General features: G+C 63.1%; 1 protein-coding gene across 1 annotated transcript; it reads left to right on the top strand.

Moving 5' to 3' along the window:
* Positions 1–5,184: 5,184 nt before the first annotated feature.
* On the top strand, positions 5,185–23,850 carry CD81 (CD81 molecule). The gene is made up of 8 exons (XM_052662015.1): positions 5,185–5,461; positions 17,735–17,849; positions 21,031–21,128; positions 21,828–21,902; positions 22,158–22,262; positions 22,572–22,673; positions 23,049–23,135; positions 23,284–23,850. Exons 1-8 carry the CDS (start codon positions 5,396–5,398, stop codon positions 23,344–23,346), a joined length of 711 nt encoding a protein of 236 aa, XP_052517975.1. The 5' UTR covers positions 5,185–5,395; the 3' UTR covers positions 23,347–23,850.
* Positions 23,851–24,789: the final 939 nt, after the last annotated feature.

The raw sequence follows: 24,789 nt of genomic DNA, 5'->3' as shown, positions 1-24,789 counted from the left end.
GTGAAAGGCCAGCTGGAGTTTTGATGGGGGGTTTCATCGCAGCTGCAGATCGGTCTGGGGGAGCAGCGCGACCATATTGCCGCATTCGGGTCCGTGAGCGCTGGCCGTCTTCGCGTTTCCTCAGACCTTCTTTAGTTGCTTTCGGCGATGTCTTGTGGTTGTCAGTGTACAAGTCTTGCGCTTCTTTCGCTGCGCTTATTACCTGGTATTCTGTTATTGCTGTTACACATGGGACTGTCTTCTTAATTCCACGTTTGGATTGCCCATTGCTCGTGTATAGCAGTACAACTGACTTCTGTGTATCGATATCTCTTTTCTCGGCTGTGTTGGGTCTCAGTTGCGGCACGCGGGGTCTTCGTTTCGACACGTGGGATCTTTCCTTGGGCACACGGACTCTCTAGATGTGGCCTGTGGGACATGGGAGGTGCCGCACGCAGGCCTAGCTGCTCTGCGGCGTGCAGAATCTCAGTTCCCCGACCAGAGATCGAACCCAAGTTCCCTGCATTGCAAGGCAGATTCTTAACCACTGGACCACCAGGAAAGCCCCTGTATATTGATCTTGTATTCTGCCAACTATTGAACGTATTTATTTATTGTTTTAACTTTCTGCATGTGGATTTCTTAGGATTTCCCATACAAGACATCAAGTCCTCTGCAAATAGAGATAGGTTATGCCTTCCTTTCCCTTACGGGTGTCTTTTTATTCCTTCGTCTTGCTTAAATGCTCTGGCCAGAGCTTCTAGGACTGGGTTGAATAGACGTGGCAGGAGTATGCAGCAACACGGATAGACCTGGAGATGATCAAGTAAGTCAGAAAGAGAAAGACAGACAGCACATGTGATCACTTACATGTGAAATCTAAAATACAACACGAATGAGTTCATACCAAGCAGAAAGAGACTCACAAACACAGACCACAGACTTGTGGTTGCCAAGGGGAAGGTGGACCAGGGAGGGAAGGACGGGGCTTAGCAGATGCAAACGATTATGTGTAAGATGGGTAAACCGCAAGCTCCTACTGTAGAGCAGAGGGAGCTATATTCAATATCCTGTGAATATATGTTCAATATACGTATAACTGAATCACTTCACTGTACAGCAGAAATCAACACAACATTGTAAGTCAACTATATTTCAATAAAAAAAATACACATATATGGAAAAAGAAGGAGAGAAAGAGAGAGTGAGAGAGAGAGAAGTGGCAGGGTTTGGAGCCCTTCCCTGGTCCCTGATCTCATGGGGGACACGGTCAGATTTTACCATTAGCTGTGATGTTAGCTGTGGTCATTTGTAAACACCCCTGATCCAATGGAAGATGTTCCTTTCTATTTTGAGCGTGTTGAGTGTTTTCATCATGAAAGAATGTTGGGTTTTGTCAAATGCTCTTCCCGCTTCTATTGAGATGATCATATAGTTTGTTTTTTATTTTATTAATATGGCATAGTACCTTTTTCAGAGGTTAAGTTCTTTTTGTTTGTTAGTTTGTTTTTTAATATAAACTTGTCTCCCTTGAGGGCGGCCTTGAGTCCCTGTCAAATGCAGCGAGGGTGGCAGACTCCCTATGAAGCGGGCTTTGCAGAAACAGCCTTTCTCCTTTAGGTGGTCTTTGCTTATATCCACAGGAAATGAAGGCAAGGAGGCGGCTTCAGTGATCCCACACCCCCCTCCCACAACACACACACAGTATGCGTGTCCCAGAAAAGCAGTGAGTCACCAGCCCCAGGCAGAGAAGCCTCTTTGTCAAACACACTTGAAGAAGGCACTGGCCTCCTGCCTCTTGGGAGCCAGGCCTTGCTCCGAGCGCCTGGGCTTGTGGTCGCGTTCACTGCAGATGGGACATGGACGAACCAGTCTCAAGTCACTGGGAGGAGAAGACCCAGGCCAAGTCCAGCTGGGCAGTAAGGCCTGCTGGCCCTGCCGAGCTGCTGGCCACACCCCCCATCAGCTCCCCATCTGTCCTGGGGCAGTCAGGGGAGGGCAGGGGTGGCACAGGTAGGGGGGTAGGGGGGGCTCCCCTCCCAGGCTGGCAGGCCCTGTCCCCTCCCCCTCATTCTCAAATGCAGCCCATCTGGGAGCTTGTCCAGGTGCCCCGGCCTAGAGCTGGAACGGGAGCTCTGCGGCCCAGCCGACAGCAGGAGCCTTGCCCAGGCCGTGCCCCCGGGGTGTCCCTCGCCCCCTCCCCAGGCCGTGCCTCTGGGGCGCCCCCCGTCCTCAGCTCACACTGGCACACACGACATGCCACCTCTGCCTGAGATGTGGACCGCTGTGTCAACGTGACCCCCCCCGGGCACCCTGAAGGGGCATGCCTTTTAGGGGAGTCTGGGGGTGCTCCCAGGTGGGGTCAGTACTGAACGTGGATACAGGAGAGCAGGTGCTGAACGGAAGCCTGAACGGAACACACGGGGGAAAGGAAGACACGCCCTCCTCCGGCCCCACCCGTGAGCTGGGGCGGCTCCTGGCACCTCCTCCTGCCCTCAGACTGCGGTTTCCAGCATCGCTGGGGCTCAGGCCTCCAGACTCAGGCTGGATGACGTCACCAAACTGGCCCTCCTGGGTCACCAGCGTGCCCATGCAGTTCATTCCCAGCCCTGTAACCACGCGAGCCAATTCCTCCGGGGCCAGGCCTGACGCTCTCCTATGGAAACCCTCCAGTCACCTCCACTGGGGCCAGAATCCAGGGCAGCACCATCCTTCAGGACCAAGAGCCAGCCTCACCCTGACCTCACCACCAGCCCCCACCTCAGACCTTAGAGTCTAGCCCTTTCCCCACATTCTTCTGCTACACCCAGCAGCTTCCTGTTTCCAACTTCCCCCTCTGCCTGAAACGCTCCCCTCAATACCCCAACAAAGGTCTGTATAGTCAAAGCTATGGTTTTTCCAGTAGTCATGTACGCATGTGAGAGGTGAACCATAAAGAAGGCTGAGCGCTGAAGAATTGATGCTTTCAAACTGTGGTGCTGGAGAAGACTCTTGAGAGTCTCTTGGACTGCAAGGAGAGCAAACTAGTCAATCCTAAATATACATCGGATTGAATTGGATTAATTCATTCAGTCAACCCTGAATACTCATTGGAAGGGCTGAAGCTCCAATACTTTGGCCACCTGATGTGAAGAACTGATTCATTGGAAGAGACCCTGATGCTGGGAGAGATTGAGGACAGGATAAGAGGGGGTGACAGAGGATGAGATGGTAGGATAACATCATTGACTCAATGGACATGAGTTTGAGCAAATTCTGGGAGATAGCGCAGGACTGGGAAGCCTGGGGTGCTGCCGTCCATGGGGTTGCAGAGTCGGACATGATTTAGCCCTAGTGGCTGAACAACAAAAGCACCCCACAGGGCTGGCTCCATCACTGACTCCTCCTGGAACCCCAAGTAGGAGCGCCCCCCAGCCCCCAGTGGCTTTCCATCCAGCATCCTCCGAACAGTGTCCCTTCCCAGCACTGCCATGGCCACCGTGGGGTGGCATCTGTCGCCCTCACCAGGGCCTGAGGTCCTCAAGCGAAGGGGGCCTGGCTGTCCAGCTGCTCACAGAGCCTGGCACATAGTTGGCACCCGCAGGACTGAAGCAGTGGACAGAAGAAGTGGGGTGGCGGCCCAAGGACGCAGGCACACGGTTCTGCGGCTCCCTGAGCTTGGGCTCTCTGCCCCACCACCCCCTTCTTAGAAGGCCCAGGGAAGAGACAGCCCACAACGTTGGCAGGAATGTCTGCATCACTGCAGGGAGAGGATGGGAGGACAGGGTGCCCAGGGCACCCAGACAAAAGTGAAAGTGTTAGTTGCTCAGTCGTGTCCGACTCTTTGTGACCTCATGGACTCCTGGCACCTCCTCCTGCCCTCAGACTGTGGTTTCCAGCAGTCTCTGTCCATGGAATTCTCCAGGCAAGAATACTGGAGTGGGTTGCTATTCCCTTCTCCAGGGGATCTTCCCAACCCAGGGATTGAACCCAGGTCTCCCACATTGCAGGCAGATTCTTAACCATCTGAGGCACCAGGGAAACCACCTAAACAAGTGACTCTTCAAACTGAAGCCCTGTTCTGCCTCCTGGTCAGCAAAAAGAATCCAGGCAGACCCCTCAAAGACGTGACTTCTTTTGGTTATAACCTTCAACACGCACAAACCCCACACCTGCGCTCCTGGCTCTTCCAGAAGCGTGAAGCTGAAACAAATTTTTAAATAAACCGCCGAGAAAGCTACAGGACTAGCAGAGCCTCTCGATGGATACGACACAGTGGCCGCTGGCCTTCTTCCGCTACTGAAATGCAAACCCCTGCACCATGAGCAAAATCAGTCAGCCCCAGGCGGTGGCGCTGGCCACGTTTCAAGCGGTCAGTAGTTACTCGTGCCAGGGTGACCGCAGAGGCAGAGCCCCTGTCTCTCCAGCTGCTGTCATCTGGGCAGGAAGCTTGACGAATCACCTCTTTGCCCCCTGGTTAGCTCAGGCAGTGAGGGCAGCGGGGAACTCAGGAGACAGCAGGGCTGTGGGTACTGGCACCACCAGGGTGTGTGTGAAACACGCCGCATGTTCCAGAGGCGGCCTGGGCCTCTTGGACGCAACACTGGCCGGGGGACACTCTCTCTGTGACCTTTCCAGCACAGACTCCTCTACCAGCCCTCAGCGATTCCCCATTTCCATGGGGCAAGGGCCCAGCGGCCTAGACTCGGCTTCTATGATCTTCACGCCAGGGCCTCCTCCACGGTGGCCTCACTGCCGACCCGACCCGGCTTTCTGTCCCGCAAAGCGCTGTGAACAAAGCGCGCTGCTGTCTGCGCTTAGCTGTTGGCCGGTGCATCACCTCCTCCATGGCGCCTTCTAGGATCGTCCCCAGGAGCCTGAAGGAGGAGGGGAAGTGAGTCTTCCCTGGCTGCAGGCCAGTCCTCCCGCGCGGCCCTTCGGGGAATTGAGCGTACCCGCAGCCCAGGGATGCGTGCGGCGCCTGGCACTGCGCGCCCAGGCCCCTGCGTCCTGACTGTCCTATCTGACACCCCGAAGTGTGCGAGCCACAGGGGGAGGGTCGTGCGCCCCTTCCCCGGGAGCCAGGCTGCGGGCTGGGGCTGCGTCCACTCCGCGCTCCAGCAGCAGGGGCGGGGGCGGGGCCTCGGGGCGGAGACTGTGGGCGTGGCTTCGGCGCCCTATAAACATCGGCGCGGGGCGCGCGCCCGAGCCCAGAGTGAGCGCGCAGTGGCTGCGGAGGCTCAGGCGCGTCCCGGCCAGGCCTCCAGCTCGCCTCGTCCGCGTCCCTCCGCGCCCCTCGTCCGCGCCTGCCCCGCGCCTTCCGTCTGCGCACCCCAGCTGCCCGCCAGGCCCCCAGCCGCTCTCCAGGCCCCCAGGCCCCGCGCCCGACACCCAGGACAGGCACGCGCCCCGCAGGCCGCCCGCCGCCCGCGCCGCCATGGGGGTAGAGGGCTGCACCAAGTGCATCAAATACCTGCTCTTCGTCTTCAATTTCGTCTTCTGGGTGAGCCTGCCCCGGGGTGGGAGGGCACTCCCCGAGCCCGGCAGGCCGCGCGCTCGGCTGGGCCCCGTCAAGGGGGCGCAGCCGGGCCGCCAAGTGGCGGGGCCCCCTGTGTGCGCCCAGTCTGGCTGGGTGGGAGGGCCTAGGCCGGCGGGTCGCGAAGGTGGGGGTCGTCCGGGGCCGCCGCGCCCCTCGACGGCGGGTCTGGGGGCTCTAAGACGGGTTTCGGGCCTCTGCGCGTCGGGACCCAGAACCGCGCGGCCGGGCCCTTCGCGGACCCGGGGTCAGTTCCCGCCTGGTGATGGTGGTGGTGCGGTGGGTGCGTGCCCCGAGCCCAGTGCCCGGCTACTGCTTAGTTCTCCGGACCGCTGTTTCTGGGGCCACCCTGCTTCTTGGGGAACGAGGGGCTCGAGGGCGGGGCTTGAACCGCCCCGCCCCCATGAGCTCATCAGGGCCGCCGCCCCTAGATGGGCGGCCCGGCCCGGCGCAGTGGCGGGCGAGCGGGCGGGCGGCGGGAGGTGGGGTGGCGCGCTGCAGTTTGCCTTAGTCCTGGGGACGGTCCACCCGACTCTGGGCCCGGCTCAGTTCACCCTCCTGTTTACTGTCGCCACCCTGGGGGTCGGTTTGAGGGTCCGTGCCCGGGCAAAGCTCAAACAAGAAGCGCCCTGGACCCGGGTGGCCCACGTGCCGGTGTGCGCATAGTGGTGCCCCCAGTTTGGGGGGCCGAGCCTCCTCACCCAGAGGTAGATTCCAGCCCCTCCTCGCCCTGGGGCGCTGCAGAGGCTGTGAGGGGCGAGGGGCTGAGCGGTGTTCCGAGTTGGCACAGGCAGGGGGCCCGGAGAGCGGGGCGACTCCGAGCCTGAGGGTGCTGGGGCGGGGTGGATGCCCAGCTCGGGGCTTCAGAGGTGCCCACAGGTGAGACGTCTGAGGGGTGCTGGAGGGTCTCCTGGGGCCTCTGGGCGGCAAGCCTGGGTTATGTTTCCTGATGAGCCTTAACTGCTGGCTGGTGCCGGGTGAAGCTTTGGCTTTTGTTTCCATTTCCTGTTGGTGCTGGAATTAGGGGCGTGGAGATCTTTTGCTGTCCCGGGGGCCCCCAGGCATGGGCGTCAGGAGCCCCTCTGGCAGCTGTGTGCTGCCACCCCTCTGGGGTCCCAGGGCAGGGACCTGGGCCACCTCCTGGCCCCTCATTGCTTCTCCACCGCCCCAGGCTGCTCAGCCCTTGCCCGGAGGACGAGGACTGTGCTGGATGTCAAGTCGACATGGGGAGGCTAAAGTTTTAAAATGGCTCCTGGAGAACTGTGTGGGCCTGGAGACCTCTGTTTGCCCTCCGGACGGCCCGGGGTCGGGTCCTGGGACCCTGAAGTGTTGGCTGGGGAGGGCAGAGACTGGACTTGGGGTGGAGGTGTCACATCCTGCCTGCAGGGGCACCCGTGGGGGCCCGGGGCCTTCAGCCTCTGCCCTGGGGGTGGGAGCAGGGAGGCTGGCAGGATGGGCCAGGGGCCTTGGCAGCCTTTGCTGAGGGGCTGGCCTTGGTGTTGATTTAGGAATCGCCTGCTTTGGCCTTGGCAAGGCGTGTCAACCAGACCCCCTCTCCCAGCGGGCTTCAGGCTTTTCCCTTGAGTGCAGAGCTTGGGAGGGCCCTGGTGGGAGGTGGTGGTCAAGGAAGAAGACGGAGCTTCCCGGAGAAGCCCCTCCCACCAAGCGGCCTGGGAGGTCTCCCGGCAGACTCCCCCCACCCCCAGCTCCTCCCAGCTGCCTCTGGTAATTTCCCAGGTTTCCCAGGCAGCAGGGGTGGAGGCCTGACACTTCCCCCGGGGCCACTCTATTCAGGCCGGAGGAATTGTTTCCCCTCCCCTCCCCGGGCAAGCCCTTCAGAGCTCTGAGAAGTTAGCTTCCAGGGGCACGGAGGCCCCACCCACCCATGGTGGGGAGCGGGGAGCCCCTCTCTGCACCCCCACCCCCAGCCAAGAGTGTGGGGCCGGGGCCTGGACCCCGGTGGAGCCTGCTGCCCTGGTCCTGGCTCCCTCCCTTCTGAACTGGGGGTCCTGTTAGTTTAGGAGTTGGGTGCTGGGCATGGTGGCCTCAGGGAAGACCGCTCTCCTTGGCAGGTGTAGGCCGTGACGCGGGGAGGGGGCTTCTGGCACTTGGGTGCCTGGAGCACCCCGCAGGGCCAGCCCCACCCGCGCCAGGCTGGGAGGTGGAGGCTGCTGATCTGGATCCGGATCCGGGCACTTTGGGCACTTTCGCAAGTTTCGTTGCAGAGAGTAAAGCCGTCCCCGTGGGAGGCAGCGGCACAGGCCTGCTGGCATGGGGTCCTGGAAGGAGCCCGCCCCCACATGCCAGCGCTCGCGTGCACGCACACAGACACACACGGACTCACACACACACACAGGCTTACACACACACACGGGCTCTTGCACACACACACACCCCACGGGCTCTCACACAGGCTCACACACATATGGGCTCTCACAAACACACACGAGCTCACACACACATGGGCTCTCACACACACACACACACACATACGGTCTCTCACACACCCACAAACATACGGTCTCACACACACGGGCTCACACACAGGCTCACACACACACAGGCTCTCACACATACACACACACACACACACGGGCTCTCTCTCACCCACATACATACCGGCTCTGTCCCCACCCCCCCACACACACATGTGCTGTCCCACGTCTCCACACCAGACCCCGAGCCCCCGTGGAGGTGGCCGAGGGCTGTGAGGTGGCCGGGCTTGGGGAGGAGAGGCCCGGTCCGAGCTGGGGAGCCGGGGCCTGGAGCTCCTGACCGCTGGGGCATGTGTGGGGGGACCTGGGAGCTCCCCAGCAGGGCAGCTGGGACTCGGGGCCCTGCTGCTGGGGAGGCTCAAGGCCTGTGCAGGCTCCCGGCCCTTTGCTTCTGCCCAGCCCAGAGTGGGCGAGCCGTGGTAGCCCGCTGACCGCATCTGTGAAATGGGTGTGATCACGGCTTCCCCTCTGCAACAGCAGCAGCCTCACCTGGCACCCCCACCCCCACCCCCCGCCCGCCCTCATGCAGTCAGGCCTCCTTCCAGAGGAGGCGGCCGGGGCAGGCTGGGGCGGGGCTGGTTAGAGGCCCTGCACACCAGCCTTTTGCTTCCAGACGGCATATGACTGTCTGTCACTTAGCGGTTCTGTCGCCTTCCTTCCCGGGAGAGGGGCCAGACCCAGGCGGGCTCTGCTGGGGGGCAGGGACTTTCTGCGCCTTGTTTCAAAAGGGCAGGTGGCCTCCCCTGGTGACCCTGGGCATCTGGCTGCTGAACTTTGGGCTACGGCTGTCGATCCGGGCCAGGCCAAGAAGAGGAAGTCTGTGGTCTGTGCCCAGGTCAGGCTTGCCCCAGGGGGAGTGTCTGAGCACCAGGGAACCCGGGACCCTGCTGGCTCTTCTCCAGTGCCCTCGCGTATCACCCCGCGGGGTGCTGCCCGCGGCCCCCAGCTCAGTCTCCCTCCGGAAATATGAGTTCACCCTGATTCCTATCTCTTACTGCTTTGAAGGCCAGACAGAAATAAGCTCCCGCCAAACTGCCCTCCTCCCAAATAATCTACCCACACACCTTCCCAGCGCCTGAGAGCCATGACGGGGGAACCTGGGCCGTGGTCAATCAGGGTTAGAGGCCAGCGCCTGAGGGAGGGGCCGATGGCACGTTTGCACTGGTGCTGCGTTTTGGAGAGGGCCCCGGGTAGGGGCGGTGTGGGGGTGCGGGAGCCTGGCTCTGCCTGCCCCCCGGGACGTGGGCCAGGCTGCCGCCAGGCCTGGATATTTTCCACCTTGGAGGCGGCACCGGCCGGTGGCCAGGACCGCCCACCCTGCAGGAGCAGATGCACTATGACAGGTTAGCAGAGTCTCTCCTGGGCCATTTCTACCCGTCCGCCAGATGTGGTTTGACCCCGCAGGCCTCCTCCCAGAGCCTGTGGACTTCGGTGCCACCCCTTGCCCCCGCCCCCCTGCACACACTTTGTTCTGTGGGGCCTGGACCCCTCCTCCCTACAGCAAAGCCTGCGCCAATTCCCACAAGACCACCCGGGGCCTCCAGGTGGGCACCCAGACTCTGGGGGAGGCCCTGCAGGTGGTGGCCAACCAGCTGGGGGCAACCACCCTCCCTGGCCTTGAGGCCTGCTGGGCTCTGCGGACAGGGAGGCACCTCGGAGCTGGGGCTGGGGGTGGCGTCAGGTTCCTCAAGTGCCTGAATCGGTGGTGAGGGTGCTTCGGGCAGGGGGCTCCAGAGCTGGGGTGTGGGTCGGGTCGCCGCAGAGGCCTGGGGAGCAGGGCCCCCTTCCCCTCTCCGCGGAAGCTGTGGCCCTTATGCATTCAGAAAGGTGCTGCTCTCTGCAGCCCGCTGCCAGGGAGACGGGATGATTGTGGGGAAGGGGAGGGACAGGAAGCCAGGCCCGTGCGGAGCGGGTGGGGGTGGGCGGGCGGCCCCCCTGCACCCCGTGCCCTCACAGCGGGTCTTCTGTCGCGACCCCCACTCCCAGGTCGGCCTGGGCCGTACCTCTCCCCCCGGGAGCGTCCAGCAGCGCCCCGGAGCCCTGCCTCGCCCGGCGCGCCGCCTGCCTCGCCTGCAGCGGCTGTTGAGTCCGCCTCAGTGCTGCCGCCAGTCGCCGGCTACGGCTCAGGCTGTGACTCGGGGGCTGCCAGGTGCCCTGCGCATCGTGGCGGGGGAACATGAGAAGGACCCCAGGCTGCCTGCCTGCCCGGCCTCCAGTCCCGGGTGCTGGGAGACCCGAGCCCCAGCGCTCGATAGTGTGGGTCTTAGGCACATGGGGGCTAGCAAGGGGCGGTCGGCCTGGGAACCGCCCTCTGCGGTCCTGCCTGCTCAGGGCTCACGGGGGTGTCTCCCTCGCACACGGCCGAGGTCCTCTCTGCTCCTCAGCCCAGGGGCTCAGCTGCCCGCCCTCTGGATGGACAATCCTCCCCTCTGTCCCCGAGATAACAGCTCTAGCCCATGTGAAACTCCCCAGTGCCTTCCCCTTGCCTACACCTGCGGCCCACCGGGGCGATAAGGAGCCTGAGGTTCCAAGTGGCCCACGTGAGGAAGTGGTGGAAGCAGGCTGGAGACCAGGGCCCTTCCTTCAGCCGCGGGGGTTCAGGGCCGGCATGTCCCCAGGCAGCGGCAGGGTGTGGCGTGGCGTTCCTCCAGGGCGAGCGGCTGAGCCCGGCCTTGTGGCGAGCAGGTGCCGGCCGGACATCCTGAGCTGCCCAGGGCCCCGCTGCTTGCCTCTGCCCCCTGCCCGGGCCCGTTCACCTGCCCTGCCTCTGCAGCGGGCCCCCAGCCCATCCGTCTGATGTGTGTGTGGCTCCTGCAGCTCAGCCTCGGGACGTCAGTGTCCACACGCGCCCCCCCACCCCCGCACAGGGGCCGAGGGGGCAAAGGGCCATCCCACACGAGGGGTCTTTCAGCTGGTGGGGTGGGGGAGCAGGCCACCTCCTGGGCTCCTTGCCCTCAGTGGGTGGTAGGCTCGGGACCTGGCCCAGAAACTGACCAGGCCTGCTCTGCTGGACCCTGGCAGGTGGTGGGGGCCCTGTGTTCACCTCCCGGCAGGAGGGAGCTCTGGGATCCCCCCGCTGGTGGGGCCCGGGTGGCCCTGAATCCTTCCCCACCCCCATGCCTATTTTTAGAGGCCGGCCGTTGGCTTCCTGAGGTCGAGGGGGCTGGAGAGGGTTTTCCGCTTCCCGGCTGAGCTGAGGGTCCTGCTCCTCTGTCCTTCCTTCCTTCCTGCCCTGAGCTGGGCGGCCCTGTTCCCAGAGGGCACGGCAGGACTCTGGGAGGGCAGTCAGGCCCCATGTCGCCGTGTCTGTCCTGTGGTGGGTGGAGGTGGAGGCTCAGCCTGCGGGACCGCGTCCCGGCCCCGCCCGAGCGGGGTGCCCTCTGGCCCTGCTGACCCTCCACGCCCGTGAGCAGCGTCTGGGCTGCGCCTCTGCCCCCTGACTTGTCCCAGCGTCTGCGGGGGCACTTCCTGCCTCGCTTCCTTCCTGTGGCCTTCACTGTCCTCCTGGGTGGGTCTCCAGGCCCCAGGACCTCTCGGGTGCCGAGCCACCTGGGCACTTCCTGGGTCAGACAGCTGTCCTCCCTGACAGCGCTGGACTGAGGGCATGAGCGCGGGGGGGCTGCTGGGGCCCAGCCGCCGATTAAGGGGGCGCAGGGTGCACAAATGTCCTGTCACTCCTGGAGCGTGTGGGCAGCACCTGGGGCGACCAGGCGGCCGGTGCCTGGGGGTGGGGAGGTGCCCGAGGCCTGGTGGGGTTGGTGGGGGGCAGCGGGCTCAGCTGAGAGGGAAGCAGGGAGACGCCTGCTCCTTCTCCGTTTCAGCTGCTTCTTGGAAACACAGACTGGCCGGGCGGGAACCCAGTGTACTTGGCAGCTCCCCCACCCCCTCTTCCTAGCTGACGCTATTTATTAATTCTGGGAAAGGAGGGAAGAAGAGAGAAACAGAAAGTGAACCTTCAAAGCACTGCAAATAGCCCGTGCCGTCCCCCAGTGTGGAGCCCTCTGGTCATCCCAGCAGCGGGTCAGCCAGCCCCTTCCTGAACTGCTGCCCAGCCTCGCCCCCGGCAGGAGCATCTCGGGGTCTGGGGGCGGCTCGGGTGCAAGAGCAGTTGGCAGCCCTTCTGACAGGCCGGCTGGCGGGAGGCGGGAGAGGGGAGAGGAGGCCATGCGGACCCCACCAGAGACTGGCCTGCCCAACGCTCCTGACAGCCGTCCCAGCAGTCGCCAGCGCTGTCGGGCGTGCTCCGTACATAGCGGCGTCATCCGTGCACTCTGCCTGTGTCCGCGTGTGCACCGTGAATTCCTCAGTGTGCACGCAAGGACACTGGAGGCAGGAAGACGCCCGGGGTCCAAGGTGACCTGCAGCCGGAGGTCCCGGTTCCCACGCAACACCAGGACGGCGTGCTTTCCGTTGACACCGGACTGTTTTGTAGCAGGCGTATCCTTAGTTATCCAGTCCCTTGTTTGACGTTAAACCTCAGTTCTGTGGACTAGATTTCAACATTTCCAGATGCTTCCTGCTGGCCACTGGAAGCCTCAGGTCCTGACCTCGGTGAAGAAGGCAGCCGGGATCCTTCGGGACTTGCTGCTTAGAAGTCCAGTAGACAGGGATCTGGGTGTGTGGGCTTATGACCTGGGGGCTGCCCTGCGGGCTCGGTGGTGAAGAAGCCGCCTACCAGTGCAGGAGGTGCGTGGGTTTGATCCCTGATCCGGGAAGACCCCGCATGCTGCGGAATCACGAAGCCCATGGGCCGTGGCAGGTGAACCTGTGCCCTAGAGCTGGCGCCACGGCGATGAGAAGCCCCCCCTGCAACCAGAGAAGGCCTTGCAGCAGTGAAGACCCAGGGCAGCCGCAAACAGCATGTCTTCAAAAGGAAAGGCGTCCCTGGAGACTCTGACAGTAAAGAATCTGTTTTCAGTGCAGGAGACCAAGTTCAGTCCCTGGATTGGGAAGATCCCCTGGAGAAGGGAATCACTTACTCACTCCAGTATTCTTGCCTGGAGAATCCCACGGGCAGAGGAGCCTGGTGGGCTGCAGTCTGTGGGGTCACGAAGAGTTGGAGATGACCTGGTGATAAACTTTCGCTTTCTTTTTTACCCAGCCCCCAAGGAAGGCCGAACTACACTTGTGTGCCGAGTACCCGTGTGCTCCGCCCCAGAAGCCCTGGGTTTTGATGGCCTGCTCAGGGTCTACACTGGCTCCTGAACGATTTTCTCTTTGGCAAACTATAGGGCTTCCTCCTTTTCAGACTGTTCATGGGGTTCTCAAGGCAAGAGCACTGAAGTGGTCTGCCATTCCCTCCTCTAGCGGACCACGCTTTGGCAGAACTCTCCACCGTGAGCCGTCCGTCTTGGGTGGCCGTACAGGGCATGGCTCCTAGTTTCATTGAATCAGACAAGGCTGTGGTCCATGTGATCAGATGGGTTAGTTTTCTGTGACTGTGGTTTCCAGTCTGCCTACTCTCTGATAGAGAAGGACAAGAGGCTTATGGAAGCTTCCTGATGGGAGAGACTGACTGAGGGGGAAACTGGGTCTTTAACTTATAGGCAGAGCACATCATGAGAAACGCTGGGCTGGAAGAAGCAGAGGCTGGAATCAAGATTGCCGGAGAAATATCAATAACCTCAGATATGCAGATGACACCACCCTTATGGCAAAAAGCGAAGAACTAAAGAGCCTCTTGATAAAAGTGAAAGAGGAGAGTGAAAAAGTTGGCTTAAAGCTCGACATTCAGAAAACGAAGATTATGGCGTCCGGTCCCGTCACTTCATGGCAAATAGATGGGGAAACAGTGTCAGACTTTATTTTTGGGGGGCTCCAAAATCACTGCAGATGGTGACTGCAGCCATGAAATTAAAAGACGCCTACTCCTTGGAAGGAAAGTTATGACCAACCTAGACAGCATATTAAAAAGCAGAGACATTACTTTGCTAACAAAGGTCCATCTAGTCAAGGCTATGGTTTTCCCAGTAGTCATGTATGGATGTGAGAGTTGGACCATAAAGAAAGCTGAGCACTGAAGAACTGATGCTTTTGAACTGTGGTGTTGGAGAAGACTCTTGAGTGCCTTGGACTGGAAAGAGATCCAACCAGTCCATCCTAAAGGAAATCAGTCCTGGGTGTTCATTGGAAGGACTGATGCTGAAGCTGAAACTCCCAGTACTTTGGCCACCTGATGGGAAGAGCTGACTCGTTGGAAAAGACCCTGATGCTGAGAAAGATTGAAGGCAGGCGGAAAAGGGGTCGACAGAGGATGAGATGGTTGGATGGCATCACCGACTCAGTTGACATGAGTTTGAGTGAACTCCAGAGTTGGTGATGGACAGGGAGGCCTGATGTATTGCGGTCCATGGGGTCGCAGAGTCGGACACATGACTGAGCTGAACTGATAGGGCTTCCCAGATGGCGCTAGCGGTAAAGAACCCATCTGCCAACGCAGGAGATGCTGGCTTGATCCTTGGGACAGGAGGGCATTGCAGGAGGGCCTTGCAACCCACTCCAGTATTCTTGCCTGGAGAATCCCACGGGCAGAGGAGCCTGGCGGGCCACAGTCCTTCGGGTTGCAAAAGAGCTGGACAAGGCTGAGCGACTGGCACTTTCAGTTTCACAGGACCTGGTAGGTTTTGATGTGGGAGGCACCTGTGGACACTGAGCCTGCCCCCAGGAGGGTGTGCACAGCCCTCACCCCAGCAGAGCCCCGGAGCCTGCCCCCAGGACACCCCTCCCTGCCCCAGGCAGCCACTGGCCTATCACTGTTGTCCATGTCTGAATGTCTTAAGTTTGTAAAGAGGTTTTGGATCCTTCATTCCCTGACCACGGATTGAACCTGTGTCCTCTGCGTTGCAAGCATGGAGTCCTAACCCCTGGGCCGCCAGGGAAGTCCCTCTTGTACTTTTTGTATGAAGGGAATCGGAAGGTGGGTTGTCCCTGGTTTGGGGGCTTACCGGGAAAGCACATGTGTATGGGCATGAATGACCACCCCCACCCCCACTTAGGGCAGTACCTGGCGGTGCAGGGGCTGGGCACAGGCCTGCAGGGGGAGCACCCTGGGGGCTGGAGCTCTGTCTCTGGGTCCCCCGCCCCCACGGGCCCCTGGTCTGGTCTTCCGCCTCACCGTGTTTCGTTTGCATCTCCCTTGGGGCCAGTGACGTTGGGCATCTTTCCGTGTGTTTATTTGCTGTGAGCACTTCTTCTGTGGTGAAGTGTGTGTTCAGGCGTAGGTTTTCACGCGGCTTCTTGGCCTGCTTTTTAAAAATCGGGTTATTTGTTTTCTTGCTGAGCTTTGGAAGCTCTTGGTGCCTTTTGGGCCCGGGCCCTTGTTAGCCATTTGCCAGCGCCAGTGCATGCTCATCTTTGAAGAGCAGGCTTCTTTCAGGCTTGGGGTTTCTGGGGCCCCGCCCGCCCTCCTGGGGTGGGGTTGGGGGGCTGCAGTGCTCCTCTGCCCGTCCTCTGTAGATGACCGTAGGTGAGCGCTCACCGCCCCCTGGACTGGGCTGGTCCCTGCCCACTGCCTTCCCCAGGCCCCTCCGCGTGGGCGTGTGCAGGGCCTGGCATGGCTGAGGAGGAGGCATCTAGCACCAGGCTCCCCCTGCCCTGTGGGCAGGACGGGCTTCCCTGTCCGCCCCTCCGGAGGGTGGGGGAGCACAGGGAAGTCTGGAGACCGCAGCCCCCCTGCACATCCTGGGGTTTGTGCTGGGAAGCCCTTCCCGAGGCAGGAGAGGTGGGGGCTCTGCCTGCCCCCCGGACTCCCTGCCTGGGTGTCTGGGGGTGGGGCAGGCGTGACCCTCACTGCTTCTGTTAGCACCAGGCACCCACATGGGCCTGTCCCTGGGATCCTGAGGTGAGGGGCTGCAGGGAAAGATGGGTGGTCCCAGCGCAGCCAGGGGCAGGAGGGGCCCCTCCATGTTCGCCGCCCCTTGCCGTGGGGACACCGAGGCCAAGTCGGGGTGGACTTTCCCGAAGCGCTCTCTGGACCACGGTTTCCAAACAGAATAAGTGGCGGTGTCCAGCCAGAGTTGCCACGGCAACCCTCAGCCTCACCACCACCTCCCCTGGAGGCGCAGATGGCAGCTGGCTGAGCCAGGAGCCGGGACTCCCTCCGGAGCCACCACGCCCCCCACCTCCCCACCTCCCCACCTCCCCTGCTCTCGTCCCTCGGGCCCTCCTGCCCTCTTGCGGGTGTGACGGGCACCTGGGGCAGCCTTAGGATGCCTGCGGCTGGGGCACTGCCCTTCACAGGGTGCACAGGGCCTGCTGGTCCCAGGTGCTGCCCTCTGTTGGGAAGTGGTGGCAGGCGGGGAGCGCCTCCATCCTGGGGCAGGGGTTTGGAGGGTGCCGCCCGCTCCGGGGAGGGTGCCAGCAGCCTCCCCTGGCAGGGGCAGCCGGGCTGCTGCCAGGTGCCAACGGTCCCCAACGGTACCCACCTTATCGTGCGCAGAGCCAGCCCAGTGTGGGAGGGTCTGGGTGGGGCTGCGAGCCTCCCACCCCAGCAGTGTCCCGTGTCTCTGCCTGGAGATCCCTGGGGGTGCTCGGGGCTTTCCTGGGGGCAGCCCGTGGGGCCGGGGCCTCGAGTCTTTCTTGCTCCGCTGAGCGTGGCCCCCACTGGTGACTTTGGGCCCCGCTTGGGGGCCAGCACTGGGCCGGCCAGGTGGTTTTCTTGGGGCCCATGTTTTGGTTTCTCTTCCTCTTTGGACACAGAGCCTATGGTCTGTGTAGGAGCTGGCGCTCGTAGCTCCAAAGACAGTCACTGCCTTGCTGGTCGGGGAGCCCGGGGTTGCTTTCCTGGCCGGGTCAGATGCTCAGATGTGGGCCTGGCCTGGATGTGCCCTCAAGGGCAGACCCCGCCTACCCTAGAGCCACCGTCGTCTGGGGGTGAGTCAGCCGGAAGCCCCCAGCCCCACGCCAGGCTCTGCGCAGAGCCCCCTTTCCTGCCCACTCTCAGGGCGGCCCCGCCCCCAGCCATCTCCCTCTCTCAGACGGTGGCACCAGAGCCCAGTGGCATCAGATTGCCACCCCTCACCATGTCCTGGCACCAGAGACTTGGCATCCACTCCTTGGAGTTCCCGGACGAGCTAGCTCAGGGCAGGGCCACCCCCTTGGAGGAGGGCTCGGCCTTCCCCAGGCCACGGGCTCCGGTGTGGCCTCTGGCCAGATTTAGCAAGTAAAATACAGGGCATCAGTTAAACTTCCGCTCCAGGTGAACAGTGAGTGCTTTTTTGGCCTGAGTGTGTTCCGGGCAGTGGTTGGGACACACTCGATACGAAAGAAGTGTTTGTGAATAACCAGGTGTCTGAGTCTCATCTGGCAACCTGTCCCGCAGTCTCCGGTGGTGCTTGGTGGGAGGGTCTGGATGAGCCCCCAGTCCCCCGTACCAAAGCCTGCCTGGGGCGTCTGGAAAACCAAGGGGGCAAAGCAGACATGAGGCAGTGGGCAGCCCAGACCCCAGAGCCTGTGAGCCCAGAGCCTGTGAGCCCAGGGCCTGAGTCTGTGAGCCCGGAGACTGTGAGCCCAGAGTCTGTGACCCCAGAATCTATGAGCCCAGGGCCTGTGACCCCAGAGTCTATGAGCCCAGAGACTGTGACCCCAGAGCCTGTGACCCCAGAGTCTGTGAGCCCAGGGCCTGTGAGCCGTGCCCTTGGTGCTGACCCGCCAGAGCGAGGGCCGGGGACCCGCCTCTCTGGGGGATCCACATGGGCCACGGCCAGTCTCTGAGCCGCGTGTGACCAGTGCCCTGCTCTCTCCCCAGCTGGCCGGAGGTGTGATACTGGGCGTGGCCCTGTGGCTTCGCCATGACCCACAGACCACCAACCTCCTGTATCTGGAGCTTGGAGACCGGCCTGCCCCCAACACCTTCTATGTGGGTAAGTGACAGGGGATGGGCTGCAGACCCTGGGCAGCTCTGGGCTGGGAGGCGGCAGGAACAGGCCACTGGGGGTGAGATTGTAAGCTCAGTAAGGCTGCAGACAGGCAGACAGGGAGCGCTTCCAGGAGGAGGCGACTGAGTGGGGCTTGCTTCTCCCTGGGGCAGGGAGGAGGAGGCCCACCAGGAAGAGCTCGGGGGTGGGGTAGGGGGTTGCATCAGCCTGGGGACCCTGAGGGGCCTGGGTACCCTCTGCAGTTGTCCCAGGGCCTACCTGGGCCGGGGTGCTCCCAGGGAAAGCTGGATGGGAGGGTTGTGGGGCCGGTGGGGACCCCACCAGATCGCCTTTGGGCCGGGGGAGAGCCAGGGCGGGCGCCGGCAGCGGGTGGGGGCGGGGCCGCTATGTCAGGGGGCAGGCCTTTCAGGGAGGCTCCTGGGAGGGGTGGGGCTGGATGCCTGGGCTGCCTGGGGGCCCTTGCCGCACTGGCTGCCTTATTAGGCCGCGGCCCTTCAGGGCGTGCGTCAGGCTGGGTGTGGGCTGGGGGCCTCCGGGGCAGGGGTTCTGGAGGATGGGGAGGGGTGCCTCCCGCCACGCGCAGCAGTGCCCTCCTTCCGGTCCCGCTCCCCCCAAGATGGGCCTGGCTCCCAGGGAGCTCGGGGAGGGTGTGCAGAGTCGCCTCTGTCCTTTAAAGGACTGGCCCCTGGGTGGGCCCCTCTCGCCCCCACAGGCAGAGCAGCAGGCCAGACGCCTGCAGGGCTCACATGGGGCGCGACCACCCGCCATCCTGCGTGGGCCCTGCAAGGGGTCCCCGTCCCTCCCAGCTGCTCGGGGCCCCCACACTCGAGATGCACGCTTGGCTCCTGGGCTGGGGGTGGCCCACACTCACCATCCCACTCGGCCGCCCCGGGGCCGTGGGGGTCCTTTTTGGGCCACCCCGGAAGGGCTGGAGCCCGTGGTCTGGGGTGGTCCTGGGGCCAGCCCTCCAGGGAGGGTCCCCAGCCCTTGTCCGCAGGGTCCTAGGCTCCCCCCCCCCCCAGGCTGCAGGGGCCCCCTCAGGTCTGAGTCTCAGGCGGAGACCATGGGTGTGCACGCCCCGAGACTGCACGGGGCACCGTGACCCGGCCCCCACTGTCCCCACGCCAGGCACCCTCAGAGCAACATTGCCCACACGTCTGAGGATGCAAGGGTGTCCTCTGGACGCTCGAGGGGAGTTTCTCTCCAGGGCTCCTCCCAGGCCTCTCCTCTCCCTACCCAGGGCCTGCCCCCGCGTGGCCCCGGTCTTCTGTCTGCGTCCCCCTCTCCAAGCTCTCGGTGCAGGGGGTGTGGGCTCCCAGGGTGCACCGTTTGGGAAGGGGGTCCCTCTCCTCGTGGCTTGGCTGGCTCCTGCTCTCAGCCCAGCGTGTGGCCTGGCAGCCGGGAGAGGAGCTGAAGGCTGCCTGTCTGAGCCTGGACGGGGCAAGGGTGGCAGCAGGCTGCAGACCTGGGTGGCCCCGCGTGGCCCCCTGGAGACACAGTCCAGGGCAGATGTGTGGGGGTCTGGGGAGACCTTGGTAGAAGGCTGGAGGCTGGGGGCCGGGCCCAGGCCGTGGTGGGAAGGGTCCCACAGGGAGGCTTGTGGGGGCCTGGCTCCAGCCTGTGCCACAACACGCCGTCGCTGGGCCTGAGGGCTCCCCTCGGGGAAGGAGTGAAGGAGGGCTGGACCACCTGGCAGGCCGGGCACTAGCCCCTGGACTCGAGCTTCTGTCATGCCATCATGCCACCAGCAGTGGGGGCCTCTCAGAGCCCCTCTGGCAGCAGCGTCCCTGCCCACCCGGGGCCAGCCTTCCGGAACCCCCTGGCTGGCAGAAGGATGCAGATGGGGCCTGCCAGGGCGGTGGGGACAGACGTGGGCCCTGATGAGATCTGTGTCCACTGCCGGGAAGTGAGGGGTGGTTCGCGGGACTTCAGCAGTACCCGGGCTGAGCTGCAGGGCCCAGGAGGGTCCCCAGCCTCACGGGTCAGAGCCAGAGCCTGCTGCAGTGGGAAGGCTGGCCCCGTGAGGTGGGCAACGGGGGCTGGGGGCCGGCACCTGCTAGGACGCCCCTCCCTGGCACCCTGGGCCGTCCCACTGAACCTCAGGGAGGGGTGTGGGGACAGGAGTCTCAGAACCTGGCCATGTCCAAGTGAGGAGCCCCCAGGGCTTACCCTCGGCCAGGCCCACTTGGGGTTACCCAGAGGGGTCCCCAGGCTGCTTCTGAGCCTGCCAGTGGGTCCCACCTCCCAGACTTCTTCTCCAGAGACGGCCAGGCAGGGCCAGTGGGCCCTGGGACCTGGTGTCCTAGCTCCGCCTGCTGTGTAACCATGGCAACTGGGGGGGTGGGCCCAGGTCTGCTGGAAGGACTAGGGTTGTGGGAAGTCCTTCGAGAGACGTGGTCAGCGTTTCAAGGGGCGAGGGCCCCTTCTGGGTGGGCCGCAGACTCAGGCAAGGGCCGTGTGGCCAGCGGTGAGTGCTGGGCAGGCCAGGGAGACGGCTGACCCCGTGTGCCAGTCAGGTGGGCTGGGGCCGGCAGACCCCGGGCTCTGCCCCGCCTCCCAGGCCAGCAGCTGGGCCTTGGCACCGAGACGCAGGTGGCTCTCCAAGGCCCACCAAGCCCCGGAGGCTCTCAGGGGTCAGTGTGCACAGGTGGTGGCGTCAGGCAGAGGCCCCTGAACGCTCAGATGCGGGCGGCTCTCCAAGGCCCACCAAGCCCCAGAGGCTCTCAGGGGTCAGTGCACACAGGTGGCGGGGTCAGGCGGAGGCCCCTGAACACTCAGATGCGGGCGGCTCTCCAAGGCCCACCAAGCCCCAGAGGCTCTCAGGGGTCAGTGCACACAGGTGGCGGGGTCAGGTGGAGGCCCCTGAACACTCACCACTGGCCGTTCGGTCCTGGCCCTGGTGATGCTTAACTACCTCCACGTCACAGAGGAGGAAACTGAGGCCCACAGAGGTGCCCACATGGCCCTGCCAGGCTGCTTCCCCCTCAAGGCTCTTCTCCAAGCCACTGGGCATCTGACCTCCCAGCAGGGTGGGTGCCAGCGCCTGGTGGGCCCTCTGGAGCCCTGAGCAGTGGTGTGTATGCTCAGCGCGGGCAGGACGGCTTCTGGGAGGCTGGGGGCTCTGGGACATTGGGTCGCTGAGGGTGTGACCTCTTCTCCGCTACAGGCATCTACATCCTTATTGCCGTGGGTGCTGTGATGATGTTTGTTGGGTTCCTGGGCTGCTACGGGGCCATCCAGGAGTCCCAGTGCCTGCTGGGCACGGTAAGGTCCTGGGCTGGGTATGGGGTGGGGTCGGGGGCTGCCGGGGGCAGAATCAGGGGTTTGGTGCCAGCCCAGCCCTGCGAGCCTCCCTCGAGTGCCAGCCCTGATCTCCCCGGTTTGTTCTCAGACCCCACCGCTATATCTAGTTTTTTGTCTAGTTCCTGGTTGTAAGTCCCAAAGTTGCTTTTCTCTCTCTTCTTTCTTAAAACAAGTCGCAGAGACAGTAGAGGGTGAGTCCCCGCCCAGGGCCAGCCTCAGGTGTCCTTGGGAAGCCAGCCACCCTCGGGAAGCAGAGGCCTGGCCGTGCTGCCCAGGCCCTGGTGTCTGGGCGGCCTAGGCTGGGGAGTCTGTGCCTGTGTCTCCGTTGGAGGGTCCCGGGTGCCCCACAGTGACCCCCCACCTCGCACGGGCTTTGCTCCCTGTCCCCTCCCACCCGCCCAGAGCCAGCCTTGCCCTCCCCCCACCCAGCCACCCTGTCCTCCGGAGCCCAGTCCCTCGGGGCTGATGAGAAGGGTGGCTGCTTCACATGGTTCATCCCGTCAGGGCTGGGGCGGGTGGATACCGCCGAGCGCCCCACACGCGCCCGTGGGCCCCTGGGGTGCTCGTCGTCTGTGGCAGGTGAGTCCCTGCCGGCCTCGGGGAGCCCTGGGCCCTCTGGCTTGCTCTGACCTTCTCTCTGCCCGCCCCTCCCCTCCCCAGTTCTTTACCTGCCTGGTGATCCTCTTTGCCTGTGAGGTGGCTGCCGGCATCTGGGGTTTTGTCAACAAGGACCAGGTGAGCCATGTCCAGGTGGAGGGCAGGGGCTCAGGCTGTGGGGAAGGCTTGGCCTGTGGGCACTTCTCTGGGCGGACTCTTCAGGTAGGAAGCCACAGAGGGCTTCCTGGAGGAGGGGGCGTGGCGGCCGAGTGAAAGGCAGAACCCCCTCCCAGCTCCGGGTGGGCGGGTCCGTCCTGACTGTCCAAACGAGCCAGGTGAAGGCACGTCTTGGGGGGGACAGTCCCCCTGCCCTGTAAGCACCTCTTTCCCCAGATCGCCAAGGACGTGAAGCAGTTCTATGACCAGGCCTTGCAGCAGGCCATAGTGGACGACGATGCCAACAACGCCAAGGCCGTGGTGAAGACCTTCCATGAGACGGTGCGGCGGGGCCGGGGGCTGGGGCACCGAGGGAGAGGCCCGGGCCGGAGCCAGGAGCGGGAGGGGCACTGGGGCCAGGCAGCCCCACTCTCGGGGACCTGGGGTCTTCTGGGGGGGTCCCTGGAGGGAACTAGGTGGGCCAGGGCAGCTGAGTGGAAGGGTGAGGAGGAGTGGGCCTTTCGGCGTGGTTCTCCCCCGGGAGGGGACTGCCCCAAGCCCCCAGCTCCTGGGCCAGGGTGGCTCCTGGGGCCTCTGCAGCCCATGGGATACGTGCCCAGGGCTGACGGCGGGCGCCCTCCATCCCTGCAGCTTAACTGCTGTGGCTCCAACACGCTGACCACACTGACCACCTCTGTGCTCAAGAACAGCCTGTGTCCCTCTGGCGGCAACGTCATCACTAATTTGTTCAAGGTGCGTGGTGATTCCGTTCAGCTGCCGCCCCTTGGTGGGTCCTGGTTGGTGGCCAAGCCTCCTGGGGCTCCCTTGGGCCACGGTCATGCTGGGCCATGTGGTGGCGGGAGTTGGGGCTTCTCTGGTCACTTCTGAGCCCCGCGTGGAGGGTGCCCTGGTCTCCCGGGCCAGCCCTGTCCTGACAGTGCCTCGTGGTGAGCACAGGAGGGTGCCTTTGGCATGCTTGCTGTTCACACCAGGCAGAGACCAGACACCGTTCACACTTCTTTGGGGGGGCCCTGGGGGCGGGGCTGTGCCCCTTCATGGGGCCCCGCGCTGCTGCCTCGTGGGGTGGGAGAATGGGCACCTCTGACTGCCCCCTGGCCGCCCCTGCAGGAGGACTGCCACGGGAAAATTGACGAGCTCTTCTCGGGGAAGCTGTACCTCATCGGCATCGCGGCCATCGTGGTCGCTGTGATCATGGTGAGTGGGGCGGAGTGGCTCTGCTTGGGGACCCCACCCCAACACCGGGGTCTCTGAGAGCTGACTGACCTGCCCCTGACCCCCCGGGGGTCTCCACCCCTTCCCACGGTCTCCGGGAGCTGACCGCCCGCCCGCCCCCTCCCCGCAGATATTCGAGATGATCCTGAGCATGGTGCTCTGCTGCGGCATTCGGAACAGCTCGGTGTACTGAGGCTGCGGCCGCTGAGGCCTCAGGGAGGGCCTCGGGGACCCCGGCAGCGCCCCCCGGAGTGACCCGGACACTTCCGAGAAGGGGCCGTCGCTACCTGTGTATATAACCTCCTGGTATCACTGCTACACTTATCAGCTTTTTTACTTTTGAGGTTTTTGTTCTTGTCCTGAAGCTCCCTGTTAATTGTCCTTTTGGGGCTGACATCATCTGTAGGGGGCGTGAGTGGGCTGTGGGGACTGCAGGGCAGGGGCCCCCTCTGCTGCTTGGGGGCTCTGCTTGCTCAGCCAGGCCTCTCCTGGGGGCCACCAAGGGCCGTCCCCGTGAGCGGCACACACGCTCAGCCTTTTTTAATCCTTGTTCCTTTCCGGCCACCTGTCTCTGGAGCCGGGTCTACGAGCAGCCTTATGCCTTCAACGCGCACCTCTCCTTTCTAACGCGTCACCTTCAATTGTAATTACATCTTGAAAAGTCATTCAATAAAGAAGGAAAAACCAGGCATGCTAACACGGTCTGGCTCCCTCCGTGTACCTGTGGCCTCTGAGACCCGGAGGGCAGCCTGAGGGGCTGAGGAGCCTGGCATGGGTGGTGGTCAGCTCGCTGGACCTTGCTGGTCCCAGAGTGTGCCACCAACCCTGTTGGTGGGTGCCAGTGGGGCCCCTTTCTTGGGCCTGGTGTCACCAGCAGCAGCCTTCACCTGGCCCTCACTCCCATCCCTGTTTCTTGGCACTACTGCCCAGGGGGGCCTACGAGGAGTGGGCAGGACGACCCAAAAAACGGGCCCCGCAAGGCTCCTCTTCCTCCTGATGGTCAGCTCCGTAGAAGATGGACACAGCACTCCCTCCCAAGGGTCTTTTCTCTTCCTGTCTAGCTGGTTGTAATCTCCTGTCAAGGGGCTGGGTGGCCCCATCTTCCAGGGGCTGGAGGTGAAGCCCTCAGCCACTCCCTGGGGGAGCCCGCCTGGCCCAGCACGGGGGACTGAGGCCCAGCCAGAGGCTGCTGCCCCCACCGGGAATGCTGGGTAATGTCCCCATGAGCTGTAGGCAGGCGCTGACCCATCAGTACACTAAACTGACCTCTTGAGGCTCCAATGTCCTGGCTGGGATTCGTATGTCAAGGGTTCCCAGTGGCCTTCTTGGGGGCTGATATTGGAAACTAGGACCCAGTCCTGCACTGGGGTCACAGGGCTTCTGTAGGCCTGCTCCTCCAAAATCCAAATCGGGGCTGGTGGGTTGGGAGACAGATGGCCCAAGGAACCTGCTCCTTCTTCTTTCTCCCTGTGCCGTGACACGCTTTTCAAGCTGCGATGTGAATTAGTGCTTGGGGTGGCTGCACCCCCTCATTCCTGGTGAGGCCCTGAGTGTGGGCACCTTTAGGGATGACATGTCCCTGGTTCAGTTCAGTCACTCAGTCACGTCCGACTCTTCGTGACTCATGGACTGCTCA

The sequence above is a fragment of the Budorcas taxicolor genome, chromosome 25 (genome assembly GCF_023091745.1).
Source record: "Budorcas taxicolor isolate Tak-1 chromosome 25, Takin1.1, whole genome shotgun sequence".
In the NCBI taxonomy this organism is placed as follows: Eukaryota; Metazoa; Chordata; class Mammalia; order Artiodactyla; family Bovidae; genus Budorcas; species Budorcas taxicolor.
This window is presented reverse-complemented; position numbering and strand designations above follow the sequence as displayed.